Below are 11,413 nucleotides of genomic sequence, written 5' to 3' on the forward strand. Positions count from 1 at the left end.
GGCAGACTTCATCAGAATTTTAGCAATTTAATAAAAAGCTCTTGCTTCGATAAGATGCCTAGTGTATTTATTGTGAAGGATTAAAACGTGTGTGTTTATGCTTTCATGCATATAAAAGGTAGCATTAGTAGTGTTTAAAAAAAAATATGGCATCATTTACACACCAGATTTGTAATATTGCAATATTTATATTTCTGGATTCTGCTGGGTTTTTTTATTTTATTTTTTCCACCTCAGAAATAAGCTCCGCCCCCCAGATAAAACAGTGCAGCTCAGATTGGCTCAATATCTCTAAAGGCAGCTCACAAAAGCATGTTTAACATGAAGGCTGGGGTCAGTTGGAGAAAGTAAATTGAGGAGGCTTCTCAAGTCATAATTGTAATCCACCTTGTAGCCAGTAGATGGAGCCAAAATCTCATGATTTTATTTCTTTAGTAGGGCGGATCAATTCAAAGCTAGTTGCCTTACTGGCGGCAGCAGTTTATTAGCTCACAAAATATTACATATTGACGAGGTGTCAAAAAGGAAAAATGGCAATAAACTTATGTAAACTCTGGAACATGTCTCTTTATTCTTCTTCCATGTCTAGCGTTATTTAATTCATACCAGAGCTGCAATTCTAAAGGTTCAGGTATCCGCTGGAGCACTAATTTGGTCTTCCTGTAATATGTTGCTTTTGGAATGCTTCTGGATGGGTGACGTGTGTGTGTGTGTGTGTGTGTGTTGAACTTTGCTGGTTTAAACCACGTCTTCTAATTCAGCATGACTCACAGCTCGTGTGCTTGATAGAATTTTGTGTGTTATTTCACATCCTACACTAACGGATATAATGAAGTGATATAATGTCAGGGGCATGGTGGCGTAGTGATTAGCACATTCGCTGCTGTGGTTGGAGGTTTGTATTTCTGTCTCTGTCATGCCTTTTCTCCTGGGGTTAATAAAGACCTTTGAATGTTGAATCTTTTGCTACGAGGATCTACTCCGGCTTTCTCCCCCCAGTCCAAAGACATGCGTTGTAGGCTGATTAAATGACCTTTTTAAACCATCCATAGTCTGTTAATCAGTGGCGGGCCGTGCATTTCATACCTAGACCTTCACTGGTGTCCTTCCTGAATTAATCCACCTCTATACCATCATTATGAAGCCAAGGCAATAGATACTAATCAACCGTGAAATAGCAAAGTAAAAAAGAAATTAGGCTACAATATTTCACACCTCACAAGGAATAGTCAATTTTTTTACAGTCCGCCTTGAAAATGCATTTGTAAGGATGTCTGTGACCAAATTGATTTCTTCTCTGTCAGCCACTGTGAGTTAAAATATATATATTTTAATTAGTTTGTGCGGTTCACTGCCTCTGACTACTCAAATTATCCAATCAAAGGACAGGAAATTGCTGACATAATCGTATGCCTGCTAGATGGCCCCAGTGACGCCAACTCGAAATCTGATTGGTTAATGGAACAGTTTCATTGCCACTTATTTTAAGCTACGGGCGCCTGGACCATTGATTCTGAAGGACTTAAGGCAGATTTCTTTCCCTCTGGCGACACATGATGTCAGCCACTAGCTGAAATATTCTAAAATACTCTTATCATAAATATACACTACTGGAAGCAGCGCAACCAAGAGAAAAGCTATGAAATGTAGAGAATAGACTATTGGGAATAATTTAATACACATTCATGGAAAAATATATTAAATATATATAAAATGCAAGTCAGTGATTCAGATCACTGCTGTTTAGGCCAGCAGAGAAGGCCTTGCTGACCCTGACAGTCCGCCACTGGTGTTAATGTGTTTGTGTCTTTCAATGAACTGGCACCCCAGTCCAGACTCCAGTGGAACAAGAAAATGGATTTAAGGCTACATACATAAAAGGACATTATTTATAATCACACTCTCTGGTGTCACCCAGGTGAGGATGAGGTTTCCTTTTGAGTCTGGTTCCTTCCAAGGTTCCTTCCTCATATCGTCTCAGGAAGTTTGTTCATTAGGAATAAATATAAATTGAATTTTGATATATCATTTTTATATTCTCGCTTTGTCCATTGTTAAAAGCTCTATGCAAATAAAATTGTGAATGGAATGGAATGGAAGGTTAGTTTATTATCGTTCAGCTCCACTAGAAATTCTTCAAATGACACACTCAGTGAGAGATATTTAACAGATATGACAACACACTTGTGGTTTCTGAAATCTTTTCTTTTTGTGGCCGTCTATTGGATATTATGAAATCTGAAAATATGACGCACAAACACACACACACACCGAGGTCGTGATCTTATTTTAAATGCGGTCATGGTTGTTCATTAAATTCTTGAATTCCCCTAGCATATGCCACTGCTGAGTGATTAGGAAACGCAATTGTTTGTTTCCACTTAAATTAAACAGAACTTTCTGAAACAGACCACGAACCAAAATATTACATCCGGATCCTTACAGGATCATTAAACACAGGATAAAACCGTATTTAGTGTCCAAACCAAACTGTGATGTTTTCACTAATGAGATTATTGCTGAAGAAAGTCTGCTTCCTCCTCCGAGTTGCCTCATTGGTCTCAGTTCCTGCTTTCGGCTCATGCGAGATGGTGTGACACTGACCACATCACCAAAGACGCTCGAGACGGACTCTCTAACTGCTAACCGTCACTGATAGTGATATAATTTCTTCACGTTGGACTGATCCATGGCTGTAAATCTGGAAATGAGTGTTGAGTATGAAGCTCCTAATTACCAGAATGTCAAAAAGCCTAACAAAAACGCTCCCTTACCTGCCAGAAACACCCAGTACAGAGGTAAGGACATGATTTATGTATGAAGTATGTACTGAAAGACCAGGGAACAGGAAGGTCTTACAAACAGAGGAGCTTATGCTTTGTGAACTTTCTGTAACATGATTAACTTATGCTATTACTTAAGTGATCACTAGAACTGACTTTAACTAGAACCTGCGCTGAGCTCATTGTTGCCTCAGATTCCTGTTCTTCATGTAATCCTGTCACTGCATGATTTTATTTGCTTTGCTGCCACATGAATGACCATCTGGATAACTGCATGAACCTGTCCCTAATAAAGTGGCAAAAAAAAATTATTTTGCTTCAAATATATGGTGGTTTTGAATTTTAGGAGCATTCAGGCTGGCTGGAGTGTGCATCGGTCTAATGTGTATCGTCCAGGCGACGCTCAACATCGTCCTGAGGCTGTTCTGTAAGTTCTTATAGAAATAATGTTATGGTACAAATACTGTTCATTATCAAGATCTAATTAAATGATATGACATTAAGCCTTTTTATAACCTGTGTTCAAGTGTGACAGATAAAAATAAAAATAAAGCCTTCTGTCTAAATCCATGGCATCCATTTCACCTTTTCGGTTGCTACATAGCAATTTTTATTTATTTATTTATTTATTTATTTATTTATTTATTTATTTATTTATTTATTTATTTTTTTAGAACTGCAATGACATGTTGACCATATCTAATGGTGCAATATTCAGTATTTCTGTGCCCATATAAACTAAAAATCTGTTCCTTCATAACATCGGTCATAAGACAAATGTGGAACTAGAGTATTTAAGTATACATAGCTAACTGTTTACAAAAAAATATTTACATGGAAATGTTGAGTGCAAATGTACCCCCCCTCCCCCAACCCACACACATCCTCTTCCCCTTGTTGTGAATCCTCTAATTTCGATCTGGTGCAACCAATAGAATTAGCGTTATTTCCCTGTACTGAAGGGTTCAAGAGGGTTATGCCTCAGACTGGATCATCTCATACAGTGTGAAAGGCTAAAGCTAGCTTGACTGGACATGTGGCATGCTTGTGTCAGTCTTATGCTGCTGGTTTTAACAGATTTGTGATGCTGTTGTTGAATACAGTTACCTCTCCGGTGGCTGTAGAGTTGTTACCGCCGAGCTGCGACAATCACACGCTGTCTATATACACAGCGCAGCTCCAGAGCAGATATGAGACTCTTGTTAAGGAGAAAGAGGAGTTAGATGCCAGCTACAGCAGCCTGCGTAACATGAGAGATCAGATACGGATGGAGAAAGAGAAACTCCAGAACAAACTTTCCAACATCGGTCAGTGATTTGTTTTTGTTTGTTTTTTCACTGACAGTACCCATTTACACCTGAGTGAAATGAAACATATACAAATATATGTTGCTATTCATGAAGAAAAACACTCGCTAGTGAACTTCACTACTAATTTGAATGAAATAAAAGTCAATTTAAAGTTTGCTAACTTGCTAGTAAACTAGTTTCCATTAAACAATCTACTTCTTAGCCTAGTGTTTGGCTAATGATTTGAATTAACAAAATATATTACTTAGCCTAATGTCTGCTAACTTTGTCTTGCGGTAATTTTGGTTCTTTTATAAGAAATGAATTTATTGCGCAATTGTTGAACCTGTTGACCTCCATATGGTTATTGTTCCCCCTAGTGGTCAGACATGGGAACTGTAACAAGCAATAATAAAAACATTAATTGTGTTTGCTGATAAAAATTAAACAGTGTATCGATGTCACTGGGTTTAATGCTGCATCACAGGGCATACATGCACATTTATGCTTATTTTCTGTTCTTACAATATGTACAGATTTATCAGGAGCTAACTTTGCTAAGCAGCAATTTTAGTTACACAATATAATACTTAATGTTTGCTAGCTTTATAGCAAACCTGTATTACACAGGAGAGGTGTATCTAGATTCCCATGGTCCTTTGGTCCCTTGGTTTACAGGGCACATTACAAACACATTAAAAAGGATCCAATGCTCTCAGGGTCATATGTTCCCTGGGTTTATATGGCACACAATGGACACGTCACAAAAGCTCCATATAGAACATAATCAGAACCTGAAAAACATGTTCCCAGCTCTATATTCCCGTAACTTGCCATAGGATACTGTGGGAACTTGTCAGAGGGGATTTCTGTTCCCCAGCACTGCTGTTTGGCTCTCAGTACAATAGAGCTAGAGCTCTTTACGATGATGAGGAAGAAAACAAGATCAAAGCTCTCTTGGGTGAAAACTAGCCTAGTATGATCTGACTCTTGTCACTATGACATGTGTCAAATCTGATCTGGTTTGTTTTTGCCTCCAAATATGCTAACACATTTTTTTTGTGCATTGTAAGATGCTGTATAAATCTGGTAACCTAGGACCCTGAGAATGTAGGGATGACCTATTACAAACCAGCTTAATGCTAGTTGGTTTGCCAGCTACTTGGTTGTAATGACGACATCATTTAAGCCCAAATAAAGCTAACTTATTCAGATAACTGTACTTTAGCTACACTATTTCCACATAACTGTTTTTAATGGTAGACTTTGCTGGATGTTCATCACGTCTAAATGAACGTATCCTAATCTATTCTATGAACAGCTGAAGAGCTCAACAAGCCAGGGTGGGTCGCCTTCAGGTCCAGCCTTTACTACATGTCTACTGAGCAGAAGAACTGGTTTCAGAGCAGAGCTGATTGCAGAAAGAGTGGAGCAGACCTGGTGATCATAAAAAGCAGAGAAGAACAGGTAGATAAAACTGATTAGCAACCCCTTCATATATATATCATCATTGTAAGCTTCAGTCTATGCATTTATGGATTCATCTACCTTAACAGGATTTCATTGAGATGTTAAGAAGAGGAAATAGAGCATGGATTGGTTTGAGTGACCAAGCCACCGAGGGCGTATGGAAATGGGTGGATGGTTCAGCTCTGACCAAAACTGTGTAAGAACTCATTAACTGATCTGCTTATGATTCATTTATCTAAAGCTCCAAATGTACAGATCCTCTGTATGTGTGCTTTCAGCTTCTGGTTGAATCAAGAGCCCAATGATTACAAAGGAAATGAGGACTGCGTTCTGACTGGTTATGATCCGGATGATGGTAGACCTGTAACAGATATCCTAAACAAATGGAATGATGATACATGCACTATTAATGCATTTTGGATATGTGAGAAAAACGTTTCCTTTTAAGTCTCTATGAAGAGCATTGCAAAAACACGTTGCACACACTCATAGAGGGACCTTCACTTGTGACTGCATCTGCTTGTTTTGTTGCTTTGTGCTGCTGCCACGCGATTGGCTGATTAATAGATACCTGCATGAATGTTTCCTGGTGTTCCAAATAAAGTGGCCAGTGAATGTATTTTCCTACATTTGTGCAATCGACTCCTTTTCTTCACATCTGAGGCTGTATGCTAGAAGTCTTCAATGCACTTGCTCCAAACTTATGAAGCTTCGTTCATCAATGAGTAGTTAGTTACACATTACAGTTCCAGTTCAACAGTGAAAAAACAAAACAGAATATCAAGCCTGGGATTATAATATAGAACTTGCATGCACTGAATGACAAGATTTCGCAATGATTAAGCAGAAATTAACCAGTTAAATACCAGGATGTGAATCGTCTGATGAAGCTCTAAAACAGTGGCAATAGTGACCTCTGCTGGCGACGAGTGGAAGTGTTGAGAGTCTTCGGCACATAGGCCTTGAAATGTACAGCTGTAGAAATACGAATTCCTAACAAATATCCACGTGCTGAAACAACAGAAATAATGTGCATTTATTCACTGTGATGCAGCATTAAACCCAGTAGCATCGATACACTGTTTATCAGCAAACACAATATTTTTTATTATTGCTTGCTACAGTTCCCATGTCTGACCAATAGGGGGAATAATAACAAACATAAGGAAGTCAATAAATTGCGCAATAAATTAATCGAACAGCGGCTTACATCGGTAAAAGAGTAGCTTTATTAAAATAAATAAATACATAAAAAGTCTTAATTTAAAGTGTATAGAGTAGTTAATGAAGACTTTATAAAGATTAGCTGATACGGTGCTTCATGTAGAAGGTCCAAAAAGCCTGATATGATCGAATTAGGATCACGAACATGAAAAAGAAATCAACTTGGTAGAATATACAGAGTTACATCATTGAGCACCAAATCTGTCAAAGTGTAAAATAATGTTTTTTTTTTTTAATTATTATATTACTTATTTATTTATCTTTTTGTTCAATTAAAAAATAATAATTAATTAGGTAATTTTTCCACAGAAACATTTGTTCACTCTTAATATATATAAGTGATGTACTATACATTGCAGTCACCTTCGGAAGTCTTTCCATTTCCTCCGCTTGACTTTAATGATAAGGAAAATGTTAGAACACACCTCAGATATGCAGTTCAAGCAAGTGTCTATCTTCTATTCTATCTAACTGACTAAAATGCTTATTTTACTGTTTGCCAACAATATATCTGACACCATCTTTAACCAATTACAGAGCAACACGCATCTCTCTCTCTCTCTCTCTCTCTCTCTCTCTCACACACACACACACACACACACACACACAAATACATGCACATGCAATTTCCTGTGTTACTCGGACTACTTAAAAACCCCCAACCTTTTCAGAATTTATATACATTATGGCCTCAAGTTGTGGTATTAACCGCCCAAACCGACAGCTTTTCCATAAGATACAGAAAGAGGATATGACAGCCGCCCAGTACAGAGGTATGAATCCACACACATTTACACAAAAACACTCAAAAAAAAAAAAAAAAAAAGGTGACTTCCTTTACTAATCCCTTCCTTTAAAGCATGTATTTTGCATGTTTCAGTGTTCTGGCTGACTGGACTGTGTCTCGGTTTGTTGTGCATTCTTCAGGCGACACTGAACATCGTCCTGAGACTGCACTGTAAGTTCAAGTTCAACAACAACAACAACAACAACAACAATGTAGAATATCTGTATTCATCAGTTTGTTTTTTTAATAAGAGAATATCTGTTTGGTGTTCCTATTTTTGCACTGAACCGAATTCACGGTTCCTTTCAGCTGATCCTCGGGCCAAAAGCGACGAACAAGGGGGCTGTTACAATCAGACCATAGAGATAGACGAGTTGCTGACTAGTTACAACAACCTGACTTCAGAGAGAGACAAGCTGCTGGCTAAATACAACAGCCTGAATATAGAGAAAGATGACATCCTAGACAAACTGACCGGAGAGAAAAATGAACTACAAGCTGAAAATATAAAATTGAACAATGCATTGGACAAACTAAGGACAAGATACAACACCATAGAGCAAGACAACGTCTTCCTACAAAAAAAGTTGGATGCTCTCGGTGAGTAAATACTTTAAAACCTCAGTCAGTGATTTCCAATAAGTGACAACTTTCACTTAGTGGCACTTTTAATTCTTGATCCAATACCTAATTGTCTAAGTACCGTGCATGATATGTTCTCCTGTGTGATCAGATACTCAGGAGAAGCACAGATGGCAGATGTTTGGCTCCAGCATTTACTACTTCTCGATGAGGAAGAGCTGGACTGAGAGCAGGCAGGACTGCAGAGAAAAAGATGCAGACCTGGTGATCATAGACAGCGAAGAGGAACAGGTGAAATGCTACACCAGCACAGCCGAATTATTGATTCTGATTGCTCCAATTGAGCTGTAAGTGCAGCTCAGACGATAGCTATCTGTAACCGAGAGTCCAAGAGAACAAAAAATTGGCTGTGAATGATGTCAGCCACAGCAGCGCTAGCCAATCACACACATCTCTGAGCTCAGGTATTGTGCAAGATGGCAGATAGCGCTGTCTTGGGAGCGTTGTTGGTAGCTGGAGCTGACGACGTTGAGCATTGATGGATGACAAAATTATGACAATATTATTATAATTTATAATATAATTATAATATATTATTATATTATATTATTATTTAATATTATTATTATTTATTATATTATTATTTTATATTAATTCTGTCTTCCCAACATGTTATTGTTTCTATAGCAACATCCTAACAAACTAACTGAATACGAAAACAAATGCATACAGTACGTCTCACAGGTCAGAGACGAATAGGGAGACGCACGATTTTTTTTTTCTTCGACCATCAGTGTCCATCAGTGTTAGTGTTATTATTATTATTATTATTGTTGGTACTTGTTTTTATTGTTAGTATTTTTGCTACTGGTCAACAGCTGCTATACCTCAGAGTGAGTAATGTGTTGGTCATGTTGTCCTCCAATCACAGGAGTTCATCAACGAGAAGCTTGGCAGTAGTCTGGCTTGGATTGGTCTGAGTCACAGTTACTCGTGGAATTGGGTGGACAGTACACCACTGCACTCTAGGTAAGAATTCTTGAACTCTGCTTACAATGTCGTTCATTACTTTTAAAACGTTGTTGCTCTGAGAAACATTGCAGATCCTTTGGCTACCTCTTACAGGTACAGGGCGAATGAACTCAACAGTTATGTAAACACCATGAGATGCGCAGTAACTGCTTACCAGCAAAATCGTATGGAGCACTGGTTTGATGAGAACTGTAATAAGCGGTTTGTTTGGGTTTGTGAGAAAAAAAGAATGAAGAAGTAAATTTGTGTCGGTGAGCAAAAAAACAGACTTTAATGTTTGATCTGTTTCTTAGTGATATATGCGTGATATTTTAAGGTAAATCGATCACATTCTAAACACAGGCATGCTGTGATTCGCAAACAAATTGGTTCTTAACAAAGTTTATTACGAGGCGGTGACAGTAGATGAGAAAAAAAAAATAAAATTCCAAGATGGGCGAACATGATATCCTACAAATATCTTTTCAATGTTTATATTTCAACATTTTTGATATTCTGTGTATACTTTGTTAGGTGTGTTTGACGTCATTCGGCATCGACTGTGAATCAGCTTATTTTTCCACATTACGATACTAGACGGTAGAGAGCAAAGTGTAAGTGTGTAGGCTCTAGTACATAGTTTAGGACACAGCAAACATACCTATGTATAACTCTTTGCGACATTACCTGTTTTTAATTTTACTGACTTTACGTTATTTTACTGATGTTATCTATATTTGTGTTTATTTGTGTACCTTTTATATACTTTTGCTTGTTTTTATACCTTTAACACTGTAGATCACTTTTAAATAATTAAATTTCTTCTTGCTAATTTTATTAGCAATTTTATTTATCTTTTGTTGTTGTTGTTGTTGTCTCAACAATTTGGTGTCCTTTGTCATATGACAGCTAGCACTGGGCAGCCTAACACGTTCAGAAGAAAGTGCAATCTGCCCTCATACATGAGCTCACAGTTGTCCATGACTGGCTAATGATTGACAGGGGAGTACGTATATGCCATTCCTCCCACCCTAAAAACACAGGAAACCATATGATTATTATTCACAAATGGTGAAGCGGTAATACAGCAAGAGTCTGTAAACTAGCCCTAGACTCTTTGATTCTCAATCGTTTGGCTTTTGCCTCGGCTACATGGCTATGTACTGTATAATGTAGTGGCTGCTCAAATTTGGGTTTATTTGGCCGAAGTCTAAATTTATTATTGTCGTCAACGTCCAAACCATGTTTTCAGTATTTCAAAGTGTTTCCTAGTTTTGCGATTTCCTATTACATGTGTGCTTTAAATAGGAGGGATGTGGTAGCTAACTAGTTAAGCTTTTGTTCTGATGATCAGAAGGTTGTGGGTTTAAATCCCAGGTCTACCAAGCTGCCAGTGTTAGGTCCTTGAGCAACCCTCAATTGCTCAGTTGTATAAAATGAGATGAATTGTACCAAATATCACAAATGTAAATGGAAATAAACTGAGGAGGTACCTTCACTGAAGTGCACTGTGGATGCGCTCACCTGAGGTGTTTTTGTGTAAGGTAACGCATTATCCAACTCTGCACTATTCTGGTTACTGATGCACCAGCATGTGGCTGTGATTCTCCATAAATTCTACACAAATTGGTGATCGCCTCAGTCCACTTTAAATTTCATATGAAAACGGCGGCAGACTTCGGCTCCTCCCCATCTTTCAGCGCGTTCTTCAATCCACAGACCACGGCGTCGCAGAGCGAGGATCAGAGGACAAGTGTGTGTGTGTGGGTGTGTGTGTGTGTGTGTGATCAGGAAGACTCGTATTTGGCTTGTTCAGTACTTAAATGTTATACACATCTATGCAATACAGTGGAATGCTGCAATAAGTTTACCATCCTACCCTGTTAGTCAAACCTTTATTTTATTTTATTTTATTTTATTTTATTTTATTTTATTAATTGATGTATTTATTCATTTTTTACTATTATACCCTCATTGGGGGCTGAGCCCCCCTTAAACGAAAATTCTAGAATCGCCCCTGGACGCCATGGCAATAGATACTAATCAACCATTAAATAGCAAAGTAAAAAAGAAATTAGACTACAGTATTTCACACCTCACAAGGAATAGTCAATTTTATTACGGTTACTTTTCTCAAAAAGACATTCTTGATGCCGTATGCAGCAAACTGCAATCTCCGGAGGACGCAGCATCCGAAATGAGACGCAGAGAATATAGAAACAATGTATATGGGCGGGTTGCTGCCTCTGACTACTCCAATTATCCAA

At 38.0% G+C, this 11,413-nt stretch overlaps 3 protein-coding genes across 3 annotated transcripts in view; all 3 read left to right on the forward strand.

Moving 5' to 3' along the window:
- The window catches only part of tmem144a (transmembrane protein 144a), a 9,223-nt gene extending 8,664 nt beyond the window's left edge, over positions 1-559 (forward strand). The window contains exon 12 of the mRNA XM_058383983.1: positions 1-559. This exon is cut by the window's left edge and continues 447 nt beyond it. The gene's annotated coding sequence lies outside the window, so the exon portion shown is untranslated.
- Positions 560-2,572: 2,013 nt separating this feature from the next.
- LOC131348947 (CD209 antigen-like protein C) lies at positions 2,573-6,170 on the forward strand. Its single transcript, XM_058384197.1, has 6 exons — positions 2,573-2,798; positions 3,130-3,210; positions 3,887-4,090; positions 5,394-5,539; positions 5,629-5,738; positions 5,821-6,170. Exons 1-6 carry the CDS (start codon positions 2,690-2,692, stop codon positions 5,987-5,989), a joined length of 819 nt encoding a protein of 272 aa, XP_058240180.1. The 5' UTR covers positions 2,573-2,689; the 3' UTR covers positions 5,990-6,170.
- Positions 6,171-7,270: 1,100 nt separating this feature from the next.
- LOC131348832 (C-type lectin domain family 12 member B-like) lies at positions 7,271-11,012 on the forward strand. Its single transcript, XM_058383994.1, has 6 exons — positions 7,271-7,539; positions 7,647-7,724; positions 7,863-8,153; positions 8,287-8,426; positions 9,067-9,164; positions 9,261-11,012. Exons 1-6 carry the CDS (start codon positions 7,452-7,454, stop codon positions 9,406-9,408), a joined length of 843 nt encoding a protein of 280 aa, XP_058239977.1. The 5' UTR covers positions 7,271-7,451; the 3' UTR covers positions 9,409-11,012.
- The last annotated feature ends 401 nt before the right edge of the window (positions 11,013-11,413 follow it).

Source organism: Hemibagrus wyckioides, linkage group LG29 (assembly GCF_019097595.1).
Source record: "Hemibagrus wyckioides isolate EC202008001 linkage group LG29, SWU_Hwy_1.0, whole genome shotgun sequence".
In the NCBI taxonomy this organism is placed as follows: Eukaryota; Metazoa; Chordata; class Actinopteri; order Siluriformes; family Bagridae; genus Hemibagrus; species Hemibagrus wyckioides.